General features: G+C 37.7%; 1 protein-coding gene across 8 annotated transcripts; it reads right to left on the bottom strand.

Moving 5' to 3' along the window:
* Nucleotides 1–534: 534 nt before the first annotated feature.
* Hrb27C (Heterogeneous nuclear ribonucleoprotein at 27C) lies at nt 535–23,151 on the bottom strand. Of its 8 annotated transcripts, none has more exons than XM_022080943.2 (14): nt 23,000–23,148; nt 20,749–20,805; nt 20,265–20,305; nt 18,983–19,149; nt 18,355–18,541; nt 15,744–15,826; nt 12,492–12,596; nt 11,348–11,483; nt 11,010–11,051; nt 8,108–8,248; nt 6,687–6,809; nt 5,342–5,484; nt 3,589–3,679; nt 535–855 (listed from the first exon to the last, which is right to left on the bottom strand). In XM_022080943.2, the coding sequence occupies exons 1-14, from the start codon at nt 23,035–23,037 to the stop codon at nt 737–739; spliced, it is 1,473 nt and encodes a 490-aa protein (XP_021936635.1). In that variant the 5' UTR covers nt 23,038–23,148; the 3' UTR covers nt 535–736. The 8 variants fall into 8 exon arrangements, with proteins under 8 accessions (XP_021936635.1, XP_021936636.1, XP_021936639.1 ...); XM_022080944.2 differs by having other exon boundaries at nt 8,108–8,245; XM_022080947.2 differs by lacking the exon at nt 20,749–20,805 and having other exon boundaries at nt 23,000–23,151.
* Between the last annotated feature and the right edge of the window lie 1,092 nt (nt 23,152–24,243).

Genomic DNA, 24,243 nt, shown 5'->3' with positions numbered 1-24,243 from the left:
TTCCATCCTTTTCAGTGAAAAAATCAAGAAGTATCACACGAATTAAGAAAAACATGTCTCCCCTCTTGATGCAACCACTGACAATAATCACAAAAAAAAAATGTTAAAAATCAAGGTGGGTGGGGAAAGGTAAATGACTCCAGAAAATGAACACGATTTACACATTCAATTTGAAGGCGTGTAACAAATTCCATGTAATAAAGTATCAGTATTAACAAAACAAACGCTCATCATACACGCAAGAAACATATTCAATCAGCTACATACAAAAAAATTTCTATCCAAACTAAACGTCTTTCAGCTAACGCCAGTAACGTCAGTTTCCTTTTTCTTTTTTTTTCAAACTCTAAAAACACATTCAAAGCTACTGAAACAAAACACATATGTGGGACCCTTGTCAAAAGTATGAATACTCAATTTAAAATTAAAACTGGGACGCTGACACCTAATAACTTCAAGGTGAATTTTAATCCTATTTATAGGATAATTACTGTAAAACCTAGTTAATTACTTCCGCACTTACCGAAAATTACCTAATGCAAAAAAAAATATATATATATTTCCTAATACTCTACGCTAAAATAGCTGGAAATTTACGACATACTGTAGGATATTTTTTTCCATCAAAATAAACAGAAAAATTAACAAGGTTTTACTGCAACTCCTCGCTGATACGTGCATACAATTCCTTAGTCTATACAAAATGGTCTTCTTGTCTTGCGCCGCCCGCTTCAACTTACATGCGGCGATACGGGTGGAAACTTGGGGCTTGGCTGGGCTGACTGTAGTTGCCTCCTCGCTGTGGTCCTGGCCCCCCCGTGTAACTTGAACTCGCCACACCTGTGTCGCCCTGCCCTGCGTTAGTACAATTGGGAGAATTCTTTTTGATGCATTTCTTGCGCGCCAGTAAAAATCCTAGGAAGGACATGGGAAAGGTTAGGAGTAGGACGGGAGCGAAGCACCCCATGGGCATACCATTACAGAGAATTTGCACTTTCTAACATAAATCATTAAAGAAGCGAGCAATTAAATGAGTTACCATTTTCAATTAACGCTATATAACCTGCTCAAATCAGCAGTACTGATGAATTCTTACCACGCATGCAGTATTTTAGAATTACATCACACAAAAACCAGCCGCGACAGCGACATCCAAGTAATAACATAACAAATACAATTCATTATATCTGACACACGTAGCCAATAAAATTATTTGAAACAGTTGACGATGTGAAGGAACTGGAAACCTGTCATGAAAGATGAAATTTACACCGATTTGGCACATTTTACGCTTACGAACATATTCCTAAACGTCAAGTGTCTTACTTCAGTAACAATTCAATCGTGGCCGCACCCGCCTTTGGATTGATCATTACCGATGGATTGAAACGAGTAAATCTGCGAATTTACAAACTTCTGAACGTGTTATATTCATTACGTTTACCCCCTTCGAGACCAACGTCAACCAGAATTTGACACGGTAATAAAAGAACAAAATGGTAACCTACAGCTACACTCGTTCATTACTCCCAAACACTTTCTTCCTTCAGTTACGAGTAACAAAAGTGTCGCAACAAGACACAAAATAATATAGTAACTCGTGGTCGATTACGTGGAGGCGATTAAAAAGTCTTGCGCATTTGAGACCTCTCTGGACACCCTCCTGACAAAAAATGTTGATGGATCATGTAATTCAAGAATATTCCACAGAGATGAATCGTAACTTGCATTACGTACTATTCTTATAATCAAAATTCAATACGTGGGAGCTGCCAACATCACTTGGTACGTTCTCCATAAAATGTATCACATGATAAAACCCAACAAGCCTCTTATTAACATACCAGTGGTGGTTAAACCGAACATTAATTAAACTTAACGTGAGATACACTTTTGTACAAGGCTAAAGAGCAATTTGAATATTTTATTTGAATTTTTAATCGTGCGATTCGGGGTAAAATGCAGCGACGCTAAGACAAGATCGTCGCCCCGGCACCGCAAACTCCTTTAAACTTTAGGAATGTCAACTTCAAGTGATACTGACGGAAAAGCTAAGAGGAACGCACGGCGGTGTGCAGACTTGAGTCGATTTACTAGGGGAAATAATAGCACCGCCTTCAGGGAACTGCATTTACCATGTAACGACAAATGGTATATATACATGGCTTTGCAAATGGTTACCTAAAACAACTCACACTGCAAGTACAATTTTAGGCCCCATTCATTTACCAACGATTTCAAAAGTTCAAATAATTTACTTAGCTACCAAAAAAAGCATTTAAATAATTTAAGCCTTAAAACAATCAAACTTAAATTATGCAACACCACAATGAGCAGACTGGCCTAGCTAATTTGTGAGCCGACAACTGCGAACATTCGACAGCTTTTCCGAATCATCATCAATGTGAATGTCATTATCATCCAGTTACTTGAACTTGTCCACTCCGACGCACAGATTACAAAATTAAACGACTAAAATTTCAGGGGCCTAATGTACTCGCAATGTCAGTTTCAGAATATTTACAAAGCTGCCTGAAAGCATGCAAAGACAACGGGTGGAAAAAAAGAAAAGCACAAACTCTATTTTTAGTACTTCAGCTATTTACTTCCTCATAAGCTCTACATGAGAAAAGATTCTGAATTTTAATACAATACAAATTTTACAAAAAAAAAAATAATTAAAATGAAATAAACAATGTGCATAAAAGTTAAATGCCGAGTAGCGACACACATCTCGTACGTAAGCAGCCTGAAAAAGCTCCGATGTAACCGCTTACACCGAGCATGCAAATTCAGCCTTGCTTACGACTTCATGAGAGTGATTTATAAAAATTACAACGATTTTAGTTCAATCACTGATATCGCCGCAAAGCAGTCACAATAAAGTGGTTAAAAAAACAACCTTGACCAACAAGCGGTCAATATTCTGTCACCTCAACAGTCTCACACACATTTACACGCTGAGATTCATAGTAATAATACTAAGAGGGGACAAGTCAAAGTAACCAATAATTAATAATAACCTTCGCTTTAAAAATTATCTACTTATGTACATCAGTCAAGAGTAAAAGTAAGCAAAGCCATGATTTTTCTAGCGATCTTTTTAAAAAAAGAACCTAGCCAATCTCTAATTTCAATTTATATATCATGAAACAACCCTAATTAATCCCACAGGCGCTGACTTGAAACTTCAGTCACACCAAATTAATCTCCGCTTATTACCAGTCTATCACAAATTCGAAACGTCATACCACAAGGAAACGTCGGTCGTGTCGATCGGAAACGCGGGCCATCCTTAAAAGACGCAGACCTGCCCCAATATCCCAGACAAGAAACTTATACTCTATTACTCATGTACATGGGCAGCGCTGCGCAACGTACCCCCTTTTAAAAATGGCAACCTGAAAAATATTACACTAGGAATTATAGACAATAGTTAGGTATGAATTTCAGTCCCCTCCCTCCAACATTCCGCATTACAACCTATTAAGTCAGCGCCTATGGTCATACCATGACATGACATCACAAATTTGAGGCCAGTCTGTCACGATGATGGCCACTCTTTAAAGTCAAATGGCTTTGGCCCACCTGGTACAGGGGGATGGCCGGAGTAACCGCCCCCTGTCTGGCTGGTACCATCGCCAGCATAATTCCTTCCTGCAGTGTAGCTTGATGAATCCTGCAAATATAAAAAGAAACTCAAAATCTGTTTCTAAACGTCACATACAACCTAGAAAATAAAGATTATTCAAAAATTCAATATCCTTTTCTTATTTCAAAATATGTCCTTTGCACATTGACATTTCCGGGCAGAAAAATAATAGAGTAACATCATAAGCAGATGTGTTTAGTACGCGACGCACTTCTTTCCGACAAGTTAGTAAACATGTAGTATAGTGATTTAATAACCCCTTCCCTTCCCTGCCTGCCAGCATAATGTACGAAACCCTAGCTCAGTGGTCCCCTATGTGGTGCCCGCGGGCGCAATGGCACCCGCCAAGGCTTTTTTTGGGTGCCCGCGTTGTTACGGAAAGAGGTTATACTGAATAATGAAGGCCGTTCAACCACGAAAATTATAAAATCAAAGCACAGATCTCGACTTACTGACGCCCATCTTGACGAACATCATCCTACACTCCCAAATTTGAAAAACTGGCCGATGAAATGCAGCGCCAAACATCACACTAACTTCCCACTTGAGTAATAATAATTGTACTTATAAAAGTACGTATTTTTGATTGCATGGTTTCTTGTATCATTAAACGTCGTGTTGTTTTGTGTATTATTTGGTGTCCATATCTTATTTGTCCAGACAAAAGAAAATTTGGCTTTGTTAATTGGTTGGTGCCCACCACGATCTCATAAACTCTCAAATGTGCCCGCAGGCACAAAAAGGTTCGGGACCACTGCCCTAGCTTATGCAATAAAATTCAATGCTGCTGTCAGCTATTAATTTAAATTCCAATAAAAATAAAAATTGACCGTCTAGTAACTTTAAATGCAACAAAACACACAGAAATCTATTCAGGAATATCGAAGGATGGACGGACACGGAAAACCTTCCCACTTTTCATTCTTTCCATACAGCACACATCAACAGACTGCGAGTTCATAGTTCTTTAATATTCCCACCAGTACCATTGCACCACTGCTCCGGATAGAACGCTGGGTAGGCCCCAGAGTTCTGGATACAGCAACTAAAATAAAAATCCTTTGCCCCCGCCTGGGATCAAACCCCTCGTCATCCAGTCTGTAGTCGTACAACACTGACTGGGCTACCTCCACTCTTACTGGTACATCATAATTTTTTAAACTTGCAAGCAATACCTCGTCACATGACTGAATAACGCATTCTTACTTTGATGACAAGTATAAGGCAATGTCCTACATAAGCAATAACAAACGAGCTACCCGAGCTGCATGGGGTGTCATATGAAGCGGGGAATCGCTTGTCGTGTCCTACGTGAGAGACCTCAATAGAAGCACGCGGCCTTCCTGCGCATGCACCTTCCGTGTACTGCACGGTCAGAGCTTTCTTGCGCATGCGCCTTACTGGCCAGCGCAGCGACCTGAGCGAAAATATCAAAATATCTGATCTCGGATTTTGACCGCTTCCCTCTCCTGACCTCTTCGCTGGAACCTAGGACAGCGCCACACAAACAGCCAGTTTGATATTTCCGCTTCAAAAGCGCAACTCGCATTTAATCGCTCACGTAGGACAGCAGGTAAAATGCACACAAAAGCAGGCAGAATATAAAAAGTATTTCGTGTAATTAAATGGGCAAAATTGAAAAAAGCTTCAAGATATGAGCACAATTGAATGGTTCTTTGTGTTACTTACCTGGTAACCACTGTAACTGCTATAACCACCTCCATACTCGCTTCCCGACTTTTGCTGGCCTGCTGTTGAACCCCCAGGCGCTGCGGGAGCAGCGGGTGCCGTTGCAGTTGGACCAGGCGCTGATCCACGAGAATACATGTCACCTGAAACAAGAAACGTGACAAATACCGTCTCCTGAACCTTTTTCCCTGCCTAAAAATAATTCCTGACTGTACAGCCACAAATCATTTTTTTATTTTAAATATACCAACCTCCAAACACCATAATTTTCTTCTTAAAACGTAAATATATACTGCATGCTACAATCACGATTTTTTTCTTCAGAATATACTACAGCACTTAGGCGACTTTTTAATCACTTACATCGGAATGTCAACACAGACTGATAATATATAATGGCGTCCATACTGGGCAACATCGAGACAGGCTGACGAGCGGTTAAAGTAACCCATTTTATATTTTCAATTGTCACCTACAGCTGACAGTCAAGATTTAAGTCACTGCCTTCTGGATCTGACAGTCATATACAACTTCCATTTTGTCATACAACTGAAAACACAATTCACTTTAAAAGTGATCACTGCCACAGCACGCACATGGGAGATTTTAAAGGCCACTCCAGGCACAGCACATCGTCATTCAAATGCCAACTCCACAAACAAGTCCTGCAGAATGTAAGATTTGAGGTTTTCGCAGCAGAGAGTATGAAGATTTCTGTCTTCTGGGTTGTTGCTCCGTGTAGTCTTGTCAATGTTAACCAGCATTTTGGAGGTCAATTTTCATCGCCCTGATGACGGAGACAGTATGACCTCCGAAATGTTGGTTAACATCGACCAGACTACACAGCGCAACAACCCAGAAGACAGAAATCTTCAAGTTGTACAGAAGCTGAAAACATGCTCAGCTCATCAAGAAATTCCCTGCATTTAAAAGAATATAAAGGTTTAATGCCACGTTCAGAAAATCCCACCAATGGTACCTATTCTGAATCAGGTGAATCCAAACCACGCTCTTCAACCCCATGTCTCTAAAATCGATTTTAATGTCATCCCCACCATCTAGACCTATGCATTCCAAGTGGTGTCTTCCCTTCAGGCTTTCCAACAAAACTATTATACACAATTCACTTTCACCAACCCCATTCGCCCTCCCCCACCTTGATCCGGTCATCCTAGTATTTGGTAAACAGTGCAAAGTATGGCATTTCTCGCTACGTAATACTTCGGCAATTTAACATTGCCTTATTCAATTTTTTTTATCAAGACAATCACTTTTTGCCCTAGACTAAAGTTTTTTGCTTGAAGAAACAAGAAAAATGTCAACACAAATTACATAGCCTACTCACCCTGAGGGCCAGGGGGGCCTTGAGAGGGTCCTGGTGGGCCACCAGGAGCTGGGGGGCCATTCTGAGGCATATTCCAATTCCAGTTCCCCCCATACCCTGATTGTGGACCTGCCTGTGGGGGCCCTGAAATCACACCAGAAGGCGGACTGCATTGATAGTCGTTCCATCCGACATATCCTTATTCTGAGTCATTATGCATAACATTACTAGGTAATACCTGTTCAACAATTATGAAGAATTACGCTAATGCTGCACCAGTGGAAAGACTTACAATATGGTACATCCTCAAGGACCTCACACACCTACTGGTGGCCGCACACGCTCTGGCTGGCCGGAAGCCTTATCTCCCTGAAGGCAAACATTCCGGCAAACCGGAGCGTGTGGTGAATTTGGCCGGAAACCGAGCCTCCGTTAAATCTGCAGTCGCCTCGAGGATTACTGAATGTTTAGAAGTCGTAACATGTGCGGGCAGAGAAAAGGGTAAAGGCAGGGCTTGTAGCATTTAGTCATCTCAACCAGCCACCGAGTACTTCAAATCCTCGTAGTTTAACTAAGCTTAACAGTTCCAAATACGTTTCCTCATCCATCGCAGGTAGTTATGCCAGTCCGTCGGCTCTAATCGAATTTCATTCAACAAATGTATGTGAGAATGTTTTGATCCATCTAACCAACTTCTGGCCCACTTAGAACGTTTCAACTTTCTTTTCTTTTTCAACATTAAAGTACCGGCAAGACCAATTAAAATCGTATCGTCCTCTGAACATGTTGTAGCATCGACCGAAGAATAAAAAGACCGAGCGCAAACCTGCCACACCGGCTTTAAATTGGAAGGCAGGCCTTCCGGCAAGCCGGAGCATGTGTGGCCACCCTAAAACAATATGACCAAAAACTGGGGGCCATGGGATTTAAGGTTCTCACGGCAGCGAGTACAAATATGGCCGTGCCGAATACGAGCTACAAAGCCATTAGATTATACTGGAGCATCATGTTGTGCATGTAGTCATATTAATTAGCAGACTAATTTATAATGTGAGCTATAAAGGCATGCAAACATACTCAAACGTAAATTGCATCACAATGTGTTTTGTGGACTTCACAACTATGAGAGGATCGCATGGAGTCGATCCAATGTACACTTTATTTTTGTAAGATTTGAGGTTTTCGCAGCGGTGAGTATGAAGATTTCTGTCTTCTGGGTTGTTGCCTCCGTCATCACCCTGATGACGGAGGCAGTATGATCTCTGAAACGTTGGTAACCATCGGCCAGACTATACAGCGCAACAACCCAGAAGACAGAAATCTTCTTTACACTTTATTTGAAAAATATCCTACACAGATATAAAAATCGTCAACCTAGCCAATATTGGTGGCTGAATCCATTATTACCGTACATACAAGATTTGAGCCGAATCGCAACGTACCGTAAGAGCCATATCCCTGCTGTTGTGGTGGCCCACCATAGTTAGAACCCCACTGTGGTGGTGGCATCTGTTGTCCTTGAGGTCCTGGAGGAGCACCCCAGCCTTGGTAGCCGCCTGGACCGGACGGAGTGCCATATCCTGCTTTCAAAATAATTAATATAAGGTTTAATATTTTTTTTAATTTCACAAGCTAATTCTCACTAGGCAGAAGCAGAGCCATGGTATTTAAAAAAAGAGAGAGAAAGATTCAATGCAGAAGTGTGTGCTGTTCAGTAAAAAAGTCTCCATCTTATGACTGGTGAAATCACAAGCCTCTGTACTCTAGCCTTCAAATCATCATCTCACACACACAAAAAATAAAAACCACACGTCTTTCTCTCCAATTAAATAAACTCCTTATATATAAAATGCATATACAGGCAGGAAAACTTCGGTGTTTCAGGCATACATCATAGGAGGGTGGACTGTACATTTAATCGTTTACACGAATACAAAAATGAGCTAGAAAGCAATGCCTCAATTTGCATAAATTCCGGACTGTGAAGAGACAGAAAGACGAAACTGGTCGTGTTTTAGTTGGACATCCCCCACATCGACATGAGCACGTGCAGCGAAGTACGACGACACATAAGAGTGAACTGAAATGCACGCACGGCAGGTTGAGACGAGGAAAGTCAAAGAAAAACAAACTTTTTATTGACGGCAGAACAGGCAATATTTTTCATTGCAAGGTTTGAGCCAGATAGATGTCTTACTCACTGCGGAGGTGAAAGCAAAGATTACGCATTTAGAAGGAAAATTTACAGTGCTGTGCGATGAACGAGATGAATTTCTTTATAGTATTGTGACTGGAAATGAGATGTGGGTAAACAATTATGACCTCAAAATAAAGTGGTCAATGTAACATCAATATATTTCATAGCGGAAAAGAAAAGTTATAGCCTCAGCTGGAATGGTAATAAATACTTTCTGAATATTTGAAAAAAAGGGGGGATAAGAATCAACTCTACACGACGTGACGAAAAACAAGTTGATAAAAAGGTTTGGGGTTTGCGGCAGAACGCCATATTCTTTATCATAATGCAAGGTCTCGCGCACCACTGCTCAAAACAACAAGCAATTCAGGATATGCAGTCTGAGAGTCGATCTTCAGAGAAGCATTCATGAACAGACGTCACAATACAAAGCATCAAACACCAGATACGTAACATGGATTCATGAATGGGATGCAGGTACTTCAAAACATAATGAATGAATAAAGAGACCCTAAATACGGCAGACTAAAAGAATTTCAGTGTTTTGGATCACCCCAAGAATTATTCACATGCTGGAAACAGATGAATACTGAAGACTGAAAAATTAAGTTACTGGTTCAGATCCATACACTTACCAAAATAAGAAACCAATTAATTTACAAATACCCAAATAATACAACTATGTATTTTACTGATAGCTTAGACAAATTGCGATACTTCAGAGTAACACAATCGGACTACTACTATTTAATTCAGTGATGACTATTGTAAAACGATCCACGGAAAAGGCAAAAAAATAGTTGTGTTCATGCACGATAGTGTCAATAGGAAATCTAAGAGCCTTTAAACATCGATAAATGGGTGGGCAACTTCTAATTCATTAGGAGAAAAATTGTGTCGACTGTATTCTACGAAAAGACAAAATTTAACTGGATATGATACGACAAAAGTATCTAATTCTTCTTATTGCTTGTTATCACCTTACAGAGCTTTGAAGGAAAATGCAATAGGCAAAATTATGACTTGTAAGAAGAAAAGCCCCCCCCCCCATTGAAAACAGCCAGGAAAGTACACACAAAAGATAATACAAATATTAACTTATGGGCTGGAATTATTGTGGGAATATCTGAAGGTAAAAGTTTCATAATATGCAATAGATACGGAGGTGAACAACCTTCACAGAGCTTTCTAATTATTAAAATTCACTGTTTTATTACTCTCATGCACCTTGGCAAAAGAAACATTTCTGATGAAGGGATCTAAAAAAAAACAGTATTAACCTTTATCTTACTAGCGTTCCTTGTCGGGGACGTAAGTTGAGTACTCAGCCCTACGAACGTAAATACTTGCAATACTGTAAGCTAAGTGACTATCAGCTTATTCAAAAGATTGCTACATGGAGTTTATTAGGTACAAGATGCATTGATAAGAGCAATTCCCATTCAAACATGTTTCTTTTTCCAAAAATTAGTTTTGCAACTGGCGATGGCTTCCTTGGGTTCATTTCATGCAATCAAAAGTCAAATGAAACCTGGGATATGGTACCACACACAAAAATATGTTGACACAAAAGTTTTTGTTCTGATAAAATTAGAACGGCCACAATGCTGTTTAGAAGTCCTGCACCTATAACTCGTAAATCAGGGAAAAAATAAAATAACTTCAAAAATTGCAATACTATGACTCGTTAAAAATAAATAATCTTGATGCCACAAGGTACAAGAGAAACGTAACTGGTAATTACTGCTATATCAAAACAACAGCGACATTTTTAACCTCATTAGTTTTGCCATGTTTGCCCGAAACTACACAAGAAACTGCAGACTACGGCTTCTAACGCCCTTGCAATTTGCAGCTTTGTGGCCTTCTAATAAATCATGTTACTTGACAAATTTTTTTTGCATTAATTGAAGTTCCACAAAACAAATGTGTGAAATTACTTGTCATTTATTTCTTTGTCTAAAAAATCTACACACCAATCCACTATTAGAACATTTACGCACGTGTGCACAATTCTAAAACCTAACAGCTATTTAAATCACAATGAAGCCACTACGTCCCATCTTTTCTACTCTATAAACAAAAAATCTGATGCAACCGACACGTAAGAAAACAGACTAAATAACGAGGACATATGCCTAACGTACCATTAACCGGTGGCTGATTGGAGGGGGAAGGGCCCCAGTGCCCTGAAATCACATAATGCAGCCATATTCATAATTTGGTGACAGTCATTTTTATTCTACAAACTATTGCTTAACTCCATCAATTTTCACACATTAGTATGATTTAACCTTTATCGTAGGGACACAGAAGATTTAAACTCCCAAACTATGGGGCTGCAGGGGTGTCACAGTTTAATGGTGTGTCAGCCAGAAGGATCACATCTAAATTCTGCATGGTCGATAAAGGTTAAATGAAACAATTTAATTTACGCTGAATATTTCAATTATACTCTTAATGTCATATGAAGGCAAGTACAAACCTGGGTAGCCTGTTGTTTGTGGTGGAGTGCCCCAGCCTTGATAACCTTGCATCATGTTGCCAGGAGGTCCCATTGGTCCCATAGGGCCACCCATTGGACCACCCATCTGCCCATTAGGACCACCCATGCCCATACCCTGCAACAGTGACAATTACACTACAGGTAACCCTCGATTTGCGCCAGTTCAATTTGCACCGATTTTGAAACTAGCGAGTCAAAAAGTGGAAAAATATATTTTACTATTATTTATAACGTTTTACAATGTATCTCGTACCGATTCTTATGCTAAATCATAATTCTTACATCGCTGATTTTGAATAAAAATTATAAACGCAGTCATCTCTGCAATTACGTATGTTTCGTTAACCCGAATTTGCTCCAATGAGATCGATGAATCGGTAAAAGATGTTTGTGAAACGCAAACTTTTGTATATGCGAGTTTGCTCTTATGCAATTTCATTCCTGGCGCTTTAAACTTTCAAAGGACTAATTTAATCTCTGCAGAGGTACCGGGGTTATTTTTACTATGCAATTTACTATGGGTCGGCGTCTTACATGAATTCAAGTATCGCATAACAGCAGAGATGACTGTACAAAACAATCACATGAAAGAATCGCAGTCAATCGCGGGGACCAACGAATTGCCGATTGTAAGTGTATAAAATATATTTTTTTAATTTCCAAGTCTTCTGTGGGTGCATTGTGAGGATAGCGATACACAGTCACTGTATCAGGGTTTCGGCGTATATTGACTACAACCATCTCCTCCAAACAAATTGCTAAGAAAAAATATAACACTAAAATGTTTTATCTGCCTTTTCTAAAAAAAAATGCAAACATCTTTTGTTATCAGCCACAGAACGCTTACATATAGGGAACACGCTCGTCTAAAATATAAAATACAAAGAAAAAATAAATCGGAGAAATTTATCAAACTCAAGTCCCTCTGATAATGATTTATAATTGGTCAGTAATTAATCATGCCTTCAATTTTACACAATTTCAGACTTGCTAAACGTGAGTTACTAATATTAACAAAGATCATACGACTGGAATAACTTTACAAGTCTATACCAAACTCGCATATTGTAAATACGAACAGAAATAACTAACATACAAAAACTGAATCCACACCAACACTTACCCCACCCATGCCCATCGGGGGTCCACCTTGTGGGGGCCCCCACTGCCCAGGGGGTCCATCCCCCATCTTGCCAGAGTCACGTGGTTCAGCTTTCTTAATTTCGACCTGTGTGACAACCAGAGAACAATTAGTTTACTGCTACCACAGTGCCAGGAGCCAAGGCGCACCACAACAGAGCAACATTTCCACGGCATCAAATGCAATGTAACGTATCTCAAAACAGATATCTTAAGCACTGCATTAAATCCACAATTTTAAAAATGGCACAAAAAATGCAGTTTGTTATCCAAATAGAGTTTAAATTTTAAGCACTGGTGTGGTGCTACCGTCTCCCCAACATCATGCAAAGCCTTTAACGAGGACTCCACTCTCCACGACTTATGCTACTGGCCTCTTTTACCTACTCCTGAACCATTCTTCTCCCCTAAAACTAACATAAAACTTAACTTACGAGTACAAAGCTATCTAGAGTTAATACTATTTATTAATAAATTTGCATAAAACCCCCCCCACATGAAAATATATTCAGTAGTCATTAAATTTTATATCAAACCGTAGTTGTTTCTGAACCTAACATATATACAACAAAATTTAAGGTTTAGGTGTCAAAGATGAACAGGTTGTCCAAGAAACTGCTACTATGTAACACTACATGTTAAGTTACAGTTCAAATTCAATTCCAATAAACCAGTTTCGTGGTCTCCCTGTACACCCATTATCGACATTTTGCTATTCTACACAATGGACCCCCAAATCCAAAACAATCAAGTACCTTCTGCCACACACGGACATTCAAATATGTCAGTTTTCACATAATTTATATGTGGTTCAGAAATGCCCCCTTATAGACTAACATGCTGGCCAATAAATAAATAAATACTGCCTAAATTTCCTGAATATGTACCAACTTCATAGCTTATATTACATTTAATACATTAAATAATATGCAGAGGCAATGAAGAATTCTGGCAACCAGGAAAACAAGCAGGGCATGTCCAAAAGAAATGTATAGTTCAATTCAAAAATTTTCCAATCTAACATGAACCTTTACTAAAAAGAATGTTGCAGGAAGGATTTCACGGTTTCCATTAAATCCAATTTATTACGTAATTGTGGAGCTAAAATATACTACTGCACACCACTGGGTGAAAAGCGACAGGACAACTCATCCTCCGGCACTGGATTGACTCAAAGGCTGTCAACAGAACGACTTCGCGAAGTTACATCCAAGGTTTGCTTCCGGGACGGATAACAAATTCTACTCGCACCCAAAATTAAAACAAAAACAGGGCTGTTGCTACTACGAAATTATGGTGACACGTGCAAGGACTCTTCCAACTCAAGAGAATTTACAAATACCACACACTATATTAATAAATATTTTGAATTATCAGAACAATCTATGAAGTTTTGAAAAAAAAATAATAACTCCAAAAAAAATCACATGCACGACACAACTCCATCCAAGCACACGAACTTTCACGATTCTCTTTTCCTGTCACAAACCCACACACCAAGCCATGTGTAACTGCGGTATTACGTGGATCAGCGAGGCGAGGCGAGGTGTGCATGTTCTGCAATATATGAGTACTAGTGGCATGTGTTCAAAATCTTTCACAGTTAATATAAAACCAAAAATAATTCAAGAGATAAAAGAAACTGGAAATCGCCCTGCTGATAAAATATACGATTTCAGCGCAGATGTGTAAGACCAGTGGCCGACGATAAACATTTGATGCAAAGCAATGGTGGCTGAAGGCTTAAAAATATTTAGTACGCCATTTATTCAAGGACACAGGGTGTTCAAGAAAATATGGTAATGAAAACAGCTAAGTGACCACAAAAATATTCCAATCCTGCTTATGCTTGTTCATTCTGCAAGCCCCAAATTGTAGCACAGCTTTCTTAGCAATCCAAATTTCTTAATTGCCCTCATGCACATTATATTTATGAGCTATGATTTACTTAAACCAGAACCACAAGAGACGTTTTGAGAAAACGTATTGCAGCCACATGTGGTAAGCCAACCAACGTGGATATGGGGGGCCATTAATGCAAGTAAATAGGTATCAGTAGTAGCCTACTCACACACACAATACAACTCATCGCAAACATGATGCAACGACTCGGATTTTATAAATTTTAAGTAGTAGATATACATATATGATATCCCAAGACAAAGTGGACAAATCTTTGGAGGTTGTAATTAATTGATTCTGAGCAAAGAATCTTATATTTTAATATTTTCCGTCAAATCACAATTTTAATAAGATAATAAAATATTTAAAATATCATTTCACGTTCCGCATCGAATGATCGATTTACAAATTGGAACGTCTCTGTAAGAGACGGAAAATATTAAAATATTAACCTAATTCACAATATGACGCAAATATACTACCTAAAGAATCTTATATCAGAGCGTCCCATTCGTGAGCTAGTTATGAATATTCAAAGTTAAATAGTAGCAGGAGTAAACGATAGAATTGTTTAATGTGCAATTACTCTTAAATCCACAAAGAATGTTCAAACTAGTAACCTGCTGTAATTTACTAATTATTCCATAAATAACACAAGTCCTTTACAATGGTCCTATAAGTTTGTTCACGATTGTTTGCGACGATCTTCAAAGGTAAATGTATGACACCGTGCCAAACACAAGTAATGATTTGCTACCGTTCTTCCCGCAACTTCTAACGAGACCATCCTACTACAAGCATGACCCATTAATACCAAAACTCCGTAACGCATGTGAATGTGCTTGACCGAATATCTGTAACTCTGCAATAACAGAATTTAAAATATAACAAATTACTAGTTTGAACATTTATTATACATTTAAAAGTAGTTTTAAAACAAATGTACCATTTGCTGTTACTATTTAATCTGAATACCCATAATTCCGTAAGCATCGAGAATATACTGACGTAACATCCTTCGCTCAAAATCGCACTTAATTACCAATCTCCTAAGGTTTTATCACTTCTCCCCAGGACACGTATATTTACATTTACTATAATTGAAAAAAACAAATCTGACAGATAAGAAAATTCACTACAAACACCTGACCAGTTCGGGCAGGTCTTGTACTAAATTTTAGTTAAGGTCACAGATGGCCACCCTATCACATTTCTTTGCTAATCATCTTGCAATGAGCAGTAATGCCAAAAAAACGAGTCCCTATAAAGTCCACCCCAGCTAACTTGCCTCACTATATCTTGTATTTAAGAAGGACGGCACCAAAAGTTATACCTGTTTGCCATTCAGGTTGACGAAATGCTCCGCTACGCATCGATCCACTGCTTCATCGTCCTCGAAGGACAAAAATCCAAATCCTATTGTGTCACAGCAAGCAATCAAAGAGACTTCTTAAAACTTCTAAGTTTCATAACGCTGGGTTAAAACACTGCTGCCTGCCACTTTATTACTGCTGTAGAGTCATGTATCGGCTAACCTTTGGTCGCCAAATACACGTGGCTGTCGATCGACTCGATAATACTAGGAACTATTGCACTTCCAAATTTAAGTGATAAATCAAAATTACGCTATTGCACTAATCATAGTATAAAGAAGAGGGCCTAGAACAAGAAGAATTCTTCAAACTAGCCTAGATTTATGTATCTTAAAATTACATATTCTAGAATAAGCTAACTTTAACGTTTTAACTTACTGAAACCAATTACTACTACTGTGCTAGTTTCTCAATATATCTTATCAGTAGTATAACGTAGGCCAGTACTTAATTTTATTACAACTAGCATAGCTATTAATGGTTGTTAATCTTAGAATGTCATTTAATTAAACAGGAGATAAGGGAAGGATTCGTGTGAATTTTGGTAAGGTTAGTGTCTAACTATCACTTTTGTTTTAAGATGAAAGGAATTTTTTAGTGCACTAATTTGGCAGCAGTGAACACCCCAAAGCATGAAACATCATAATAATACATTAAATACCGTGAGACGTACCTAATGAAAGACAAAACAAACACGTAAAACATAGAATTACACCCACATACATTTGGACATTCTGAAATCAATGCAACAGATTACATCTTCGCCTGAGCACCAATCAGGTGTTCAAAGCGGGTCTTCCCGTACAAAACCCCATATCGCATGTACGATATAAGGCCAGCTGAACAGATGGGTTCCATAACAATACTAGCTGATGGTATTCAGACCAAGATGTCCCAGGCACATCCCTTCAGTGCGCTTAATAAAATGCGTTCATCTGTCCTTATTCTACCTAAGTCATACAATATTCGTCTCTTACTTACAAAGAGAACTATAAAGTATTCTATTAAAATAATTTAACAGTAACAAACCCCAATCCTCTTAATGTACTCCAAAATTACAAATATTTAATTAAATATTGTATGACAAATTAATAATTTACATTTTTAAAACATTTCAAAACCAAATTCAATAATTCTAATTGTTACCAACTGTACAAATGCTTCAAGTCACCCTTCAGGGTTTCTTCATTAAACATTCTAGAAAAATTAAAAATAATACTAATAAACGTAAGTCATACATAAAACCACATTACATCCTCAGCCCCTTGTTTTAACGCGTAACTTCCGACGGCTTTACGTTAAAAATAATGTGAAATGTATCGAATAACAAGGAAGTCGTTCAAGACTACCAATAATTTTTTACATCAATTTGTTACGTTGCAATACTGCTTTTCAGCACTTGTGTCTTCCACCTGCAATGCAATTTCAGGAAAACGAATCTGCAAATGCTTTCAATTCCTTGGCAAAGAGTAAATTAAAATTTGTTTAAAAAACCATTAATGTAAATGCATTCAAAGATTTTACTTGACCTTTAAAAAATAATATTCACATTATATAATAACCTATAAAACTCCATTATATACAACAAACATTCTTAAAAATTCAACAGCCCGCAACCCAAAACAAAAACGTAAATATTAAAATTCCAATACCACCTACATTCCTCGAAGATTACATTTCGGAAATGAACGCATACACAGTGTTAAACAAACTAAACTCAAGTCTCATTTAAACCTATACTTAAATAAAGATAACGTTATCAACAAATGCTGCGACGCACGAGTCTCATATTCACTGAAAACACCTTCAATTATTGAAAGAACCAAAATTTACCAGTTGAAACAATATCCAATATTTAAAACTAATAACATTTCCTAACTGCCAAGACTCGTTATCAGTTTTCCTGAAAATGCTGTTAACAATTTCATATCATCAAAATTTGTTTCTCATCTATGTTTATAAATATGCTAATACCACTCTATTAATTATTAACAGTAGTCCGCACGATCATCCATCATTCTTCAAATAAATCTCTCTCGTTTAAACTGACTAACCTTCAATATAAACCTGAAACTTCAGAGGGAAGAAAAACATTCAAAGACTTCATGACATGTACGGAGGGTGGAAAAGGGCATTTAACGCAAGTACATATCACAAGTGAACACCTCTGCTAGAAGGTAATGCATTGAAGTAGAAAATGTGTATTATATAATTTCCATATCCCTACAAACAAAGGATCTTTTGTTTATCAACAACGATTCTGACATGTTGAGACTAGTCATGGACGAATTCTTCGCTGTGGCACCAGGCGTATACTTTTGACACGACGCACGGAATTGGACACGAGTCATTTCAATGTTATGAGGTCGCTGTCGGTGCTCCAGCAAAAAACTGACACCCAGCTTTTTGATCCATAATTAGTCATTTTACCAAATGGGCGACCTCAGTATGAAACTCGACTTTGCAACCTTGTCTACCCTGTAACTATCCTTACGACATAAAGCAGATGTTTGATTAAAGAATGATATGCGAACCACTGTTTTGGCAGATAATAAATTCTTCCCCACTCACCTCTTGACTTCTTCTTCTCCTGGTCGTACATTATGACAACCTCCATCACTTTTCCAAATCTTGTAAAATACGTCCGAAGGTCCGTCTCTGTGATGTTGGACGGAAGTCCACCTAGAAATACTTTAGGGTAGCTATTGCTGCGCTTTGGCTTCTGCAGACTTCGTGGATTGCATGGCTTTGGATCAATCTTCACATTAAAAAAAAAAAAAATGTTAATGCTCGTCATGTAAGATGACACCAGTCATAAAAGCATGCAAGTGCTATCTGTGAGGAGGAAAGTCTCTGTGATGTAATCAGACAACCGAGGAAAGTGTTGGGGCAAGACGGTAACGACAAATCAGACTTTAACAAAGCCACGTATCAAAGATGATACATAATTTGTAAAGTGAAAGTAAAACTTAAATACAAAAAATGGCATAGTTTTGTTATATCTATCCAAATTAACAAAAGCTTAAATTCATACTTCTCTGGAATGATCACGAAGCATACACCAAAAAAATCAAACAAGGCCATACGGTTGGTCATCTGAATACGCATAATAGCAAACATACAATCTTCATGATGAACCACCTTGGACAACTTGGAATAAAATATTAATGTCAATAAAGGAAGATAATTTACTTCTTACCGTTCGCCCATCCAACTGATGTGGTCCATTTTGTAACACCAATGAAACATTGGCAGGGTCAGAAAATGTAACAAAACCAAAACCTCGTGATCGACCAGACTCACTATTTTTCATAACGACGCAGTCGATCACCTCACCATAGCGTGAGAAATACCGTTGCAGAGTCTCTAGAATCAAAAGCATAAAACATACATGGCAAAAGGATTCACACATAAACTACAAAAAGATATTTTCTTAGACGAACTTTAAATAAAAGTTTAATTCTTAAAATAATGCATAGTGTGGAACAACTAACGATATGCTTCACACTTCAAAATACAGAACACCATTTTGCATGTGGGGTGGAGATGAAATGGGCAGTGTCTGATAACACAACATGAAAATTGGATACGTGATCGAGCCATTTCAGTAAAATAACTTTCTCCTTAAGACAAAGTTCTGAATATTATCCAAACTTTTCTGTCTGGGCTTTGCAGTAGCTACATTCAATTTCCCAACAAAAAATTCTGTAAACATATGTGAATTACACGGTGAGTCTATTCATTCTTAATTTACCAAACTTGCCAATATAAGGTGACGTGCATGTATCACAAGATTCCGCCTTACATTCTAACATTAATGTCAATGGGACCTTAACTAGCCATCCCTCTAATAAGAAATTTTGGTACTTGTTGGTTCTCGGGACACATCGCTTTAAAAATAGGTTAGGTTAGATTAATGTGTGTGGATAAATGACATATACTTGAAAGTTATTATATTTTATTTCAATAAATGACAAATTATTATATTTTATTCGGATATGCACGAGATGTTAATTGTTGTTAGAACGAACTAACAGATAACAACAACCGAGTATACAGGTATACTGATACACGCACAGTTTTCCGTCCAATCCAAGTCCAGATATTTGACTCTCCCATTTTGTGTCCCAATAACCGACAGGTACCGATTTGTCATTTATTGAAATAAAATATAATAACTTTCAAGTATATGTCATTTATCCACACACATTAACCTAACCTAACCTATTTTTAAATCGATGTGTCCTGATAACCCACAAGTACAGAAATTTCATTCTACAAATTTTTGGGTGCGAGGTCTATTACTCTTGATATCAGTTTCAAAGTCATCCTCCAGTATTTCATCTGGAGAGCCAATGCACCTGAGGATCTAATTCAATGAAACTCATTATTTGAAACCTTACAGAATTCAAGTAATGTTCTTGTGCATGAGCTAATAATTTTTTACAATATTCAGGGAGTGCAACAAAAATATCACTAACCTTGTGTGGTCTCCCAGCTCAAACCTCCAACAAAGAGTTTCCTAAGGAAGAAAGATATATGAAAGATCAAATTACAAAGAAACTACATTCAAAATACAGTAACAATTTTTTCAAAAATGTAACATTACACAATGCCAAAAAAGTGAGCAATGTTATAATTATGTAAAGTGAGGATGGACGGCACACTGAAGGTAAGCAATAATGTGACAGAAAAAAAACCGATCTCAGTGTAAGGGTCAGTATCAGTTTCCTAACAGTACGAATAATAACTGCAGACTAGACAGCATAGGATGTGACATGCAACCACTGTTTCACTGTGACAGCATCTTGGTTTGAGCCTTTTAATTAACTCAACTTCAAGAAGTCTCACAAGTTACAGAATCCTTGCAGTCTCCCCCAAAAACTGTTCGATGTTGTCTGATAAACTGTCATGGGCAACACCTTAACTGTTTTTCCTCAATACGAGGAGACTAGAAATACTAACTCGGCAATTTGTGGTGAGTTTTGCCTTCCACAGCCTTGGTCCATATCTCCCTTCACCCTAAACAAAAAAACAAAATGTTAAACAGATAAGTGCCTGACACAAGTCAATTTGCACTCACTTTTGCCAATGTTTAATGTTACATTAATGAAGAATAAATTTGTTTGCAGTTATGGTAACTAATTATTACTGTTAACAAATCTGAAGAGTTAAAGGGTTAGGGTTTCGTTAGAAGCCTCTCCTATCTTTATATCAATTTCACTTCCACATTACACAAAGTTCTCAGAACAGAATTTACATCAGTATTAAGTTTTAAAAGTTTTTATTTCAAAATGTTCCTACATTGAGTTGAAGCCAATCACACCAACCTATCCCACTACAAAATCGCAGTATGTCGTTTGGGGGGGGGGGGCCCCCTTCACTTGGATAAGATACATTATAGATTGGTGATTCCATCCAAGCTCAAAGAGCATTTTCAGCAAATCCATGTTACTTACTTGATATTAAAAGTTGCTGAAAATGGTGTCCTCCATCACCCTAGTACATTTTACAGGAACATATTCCGTGACTTCACATACCCAGTTTACATTTCATCGTAACCCATTCCCATTTAATGCACACTTCAAGGATTCTTTAGTAAGAAAGTTGACTTTATACCTGAGCAATCACCGCAACCTACGTTCCATACTTTAAAACTTAACATAACCTGGTAAAATCTAAAAAACTCCATGGAGCAGAATCCTTTTTGAGAAATTAAAAGTTACCAGGTAGTAAAACAATTCTCTGCCTTTTACAGAAGCAGAAAGTTCAGTAACATGTACACTACAACATGCCACTCCCTGTCTGAAGACTGATGTATCAGATTACACCCTCCCAGCCTTTATCATCCATGCACTGCAGCTTACATGTGACCCAGATAATAGTGTAATGTGCTAACATACCTCTATATATCGCTAACCCCAGGCCTAAAAGTCTGGCAGGCTGACCCACAGTATGGGGATTTAAACTCCCTATTCCTTATGAAAAAGGTCATCATCATAACCAAGTCTATCCTTTCCTGAGTCTATATTCTGTATGTTTTTTTTACAGCCCATTGTAAACTCAAATGGCATCATATAAATGTTTATCCAAAAACTATATTAAGCATATCAAGTGTACACGCTTAATAAACCCAAGTTCATATACAGTTTTCGTAACTGAACCATGGGATTCCCTAAAATCGGTGAATACAAGACATGCTGACCCATTATATTCCTTGGCATTTGTTAGATACAGAATATGACCAACAGTTCACTTACCAGTATTGTGCTGCACCACACCATCAAGCTGTTTTTTTCAGTCCTACACTATATTCATAATCTACTCTGCAAACTATCCATGCAACTACAGTGCAAGACCAAGCAATATGCCAAGGAAAAGCATCATTTTCATACCAGTTTTGCCATATTTATTTTTGGTTTCCTTTGCAGCATTTTAATTACTAATTTTAGCAATAAATAATAGAATTAGTGAACAATGAAATCATTTGAGGAAATTGGTAGTGGCCTAATTTGCAGACCGACAACTGGAGGGACCAACTAAAAGACCACAAAACTCAAAATAGCCGGTCTTGGGGCCGTTTGAAACCGGAATCTACAAAATAATCGAAAGTCCAGGCCCAATATTTCGCACTTCTTCGTATTCGGAAGGTCCCTGCATCAAATTTCGGTTCGGAGACCGGCTATCCAGTTTTCGTTCTGGTTCTCAATCACTCCTGGCCGGGAGAATACCTTAACTTTGGAATAGCCAGCTTCCTTTCCGGGGCTCTTCATAGTCACTACAATATTGTATTTCCTATTACTGTACCTTACTGGAAAAATGTGTTCTAGTCATTATGGGATATTATTCTACGTAACAGTATTTTGATATATTATCTTACGAACACAAATTCGGAAACAGGTGAAACTACGTGCTCAAGGAACTGTGTAAAACACCTTCCACGCACCCCAGAATAAACACACTAACCGGCATCGGCGTCGGTACACAGCATGTTGCTAGTACAATATACTGCAAAAACATGCACAATTTAATTTTATTGGCGTTACACTATATCACAAGCTACAAACAGCGCCTTTAATTTTCAATCTGCAAGCGCAGGCAATTCTACCACTAAAAATATTTTCCCCCCACATCATGGCCAAATCACACAACTCGATAAGCTATTCATATGCTTTCATCTTACACCTAAAGACATATCTGTATCTGCATAACTTACCCTTTGTCATCGTTATCCATTTCCGTTTTAACTCTCATTTTATACTGTTTATATTTTAAATTTACAATATTCCACAATATTCTACAACGCTTCCCTAATTCTACAACGCTTCTGACCAAAGGGCATACACAGCTACAAACAAGGGTTTCAACTTCTCAATTCCGCCTACGTCATTACTACGTCTGCTATTCAGAGTTTTTATTTATGAATAAAATTAATCCCAATATAAATATCTTACTTCGAGAAGTATAAATATCAACATATAATATTACAAATTATAATAAGGAAGTAACGAAATCCAGCTTTTCAACAACGTAATGAATTAATACATGAAAGCAACAACATAGAAACTGTTATATTGATTTCCACTCAAATTAATTATTTTCTTTTCAACTTTTTCAATGTGTTCTTAAAATACTACATAACTGGACGCATAATTTCAATTATTATTATCTTAAAACATACGATAATAATTAATAAATAATCATATCAATTTTTCAGGAGCATTAAAATCATAACACTGATAAGTTGGTAACATCCATACACCTACAAAACTCAAAGTTGTTGACTTGTACTATTCTGCCATCTAGCATCAAGAGTCATAAGTGATGGTAGCGATAGTTCAACCGGTATTTCTTCTCTCTCCTTTGCCACAGACTTTTTAAACTAAACCCTGCAAGGTTTACTGTTTACTGCGTTGATGACGATTTAATCTCTAAAACCAGTTCGTCTAACTACAATTAAATGTCAATGGCTGTCAATGAAAACTACAAGGTTAAAGCAACTACAAGAATAACATATTTAAAAGGCTAATGACTGTTTTGATTTTGTAATAACTGATATGACAGACTTTGTATACAAACTGCCTCGGACTCTTTTTTTTTGCCAATGGCTTGTATGCCAGAAATGGTGGGACATTCTTATCTAGAGTTTCAGGTTTTACATAACTTTCAGTACGAACACGGGCTCTTCATTTTATCGCGCGAATTTGAAACGAAATTAAGAATGTAATTTCCTGTGATTACGAAGAATATATATATTATATTGACTGAACATTTTCTTCCGTACGACTTCCAATGATTGTGCGGCTTACAGTTGAGCAAATGTTTTGGTAGCAGATTCGTATACCACCTACGCGCCTGTGAGTTTTTCGTCAGTTTGTAAACCAATTCATAACAATAACCCTTGCCCAACACTTTGGAAAATTCTGCCATTAAAGGAATTCGCAAGGACGACTGAAGACT

Source organism: Zootermopsis nevadensis, unplaced genomic scaffold (assembly GCF_977971745.1).
Source record: "Zootermopsis nevadensis isolate Lab colony 2312 unplaced genomic scaffold, Znev_1.0 Znev_ptg000008l, whole genome shotgun sequence".
Classification (NCBI taxonomy): Eukaryota; Metazoa; Arthropoda; class Insecta; order Blattodea; family Termopsidae; genus Zootermopsis; species Zootermopsis nevadensis.
This window is presented reverse-complemented; position numbering and strand designations above follow the sequence as displayed.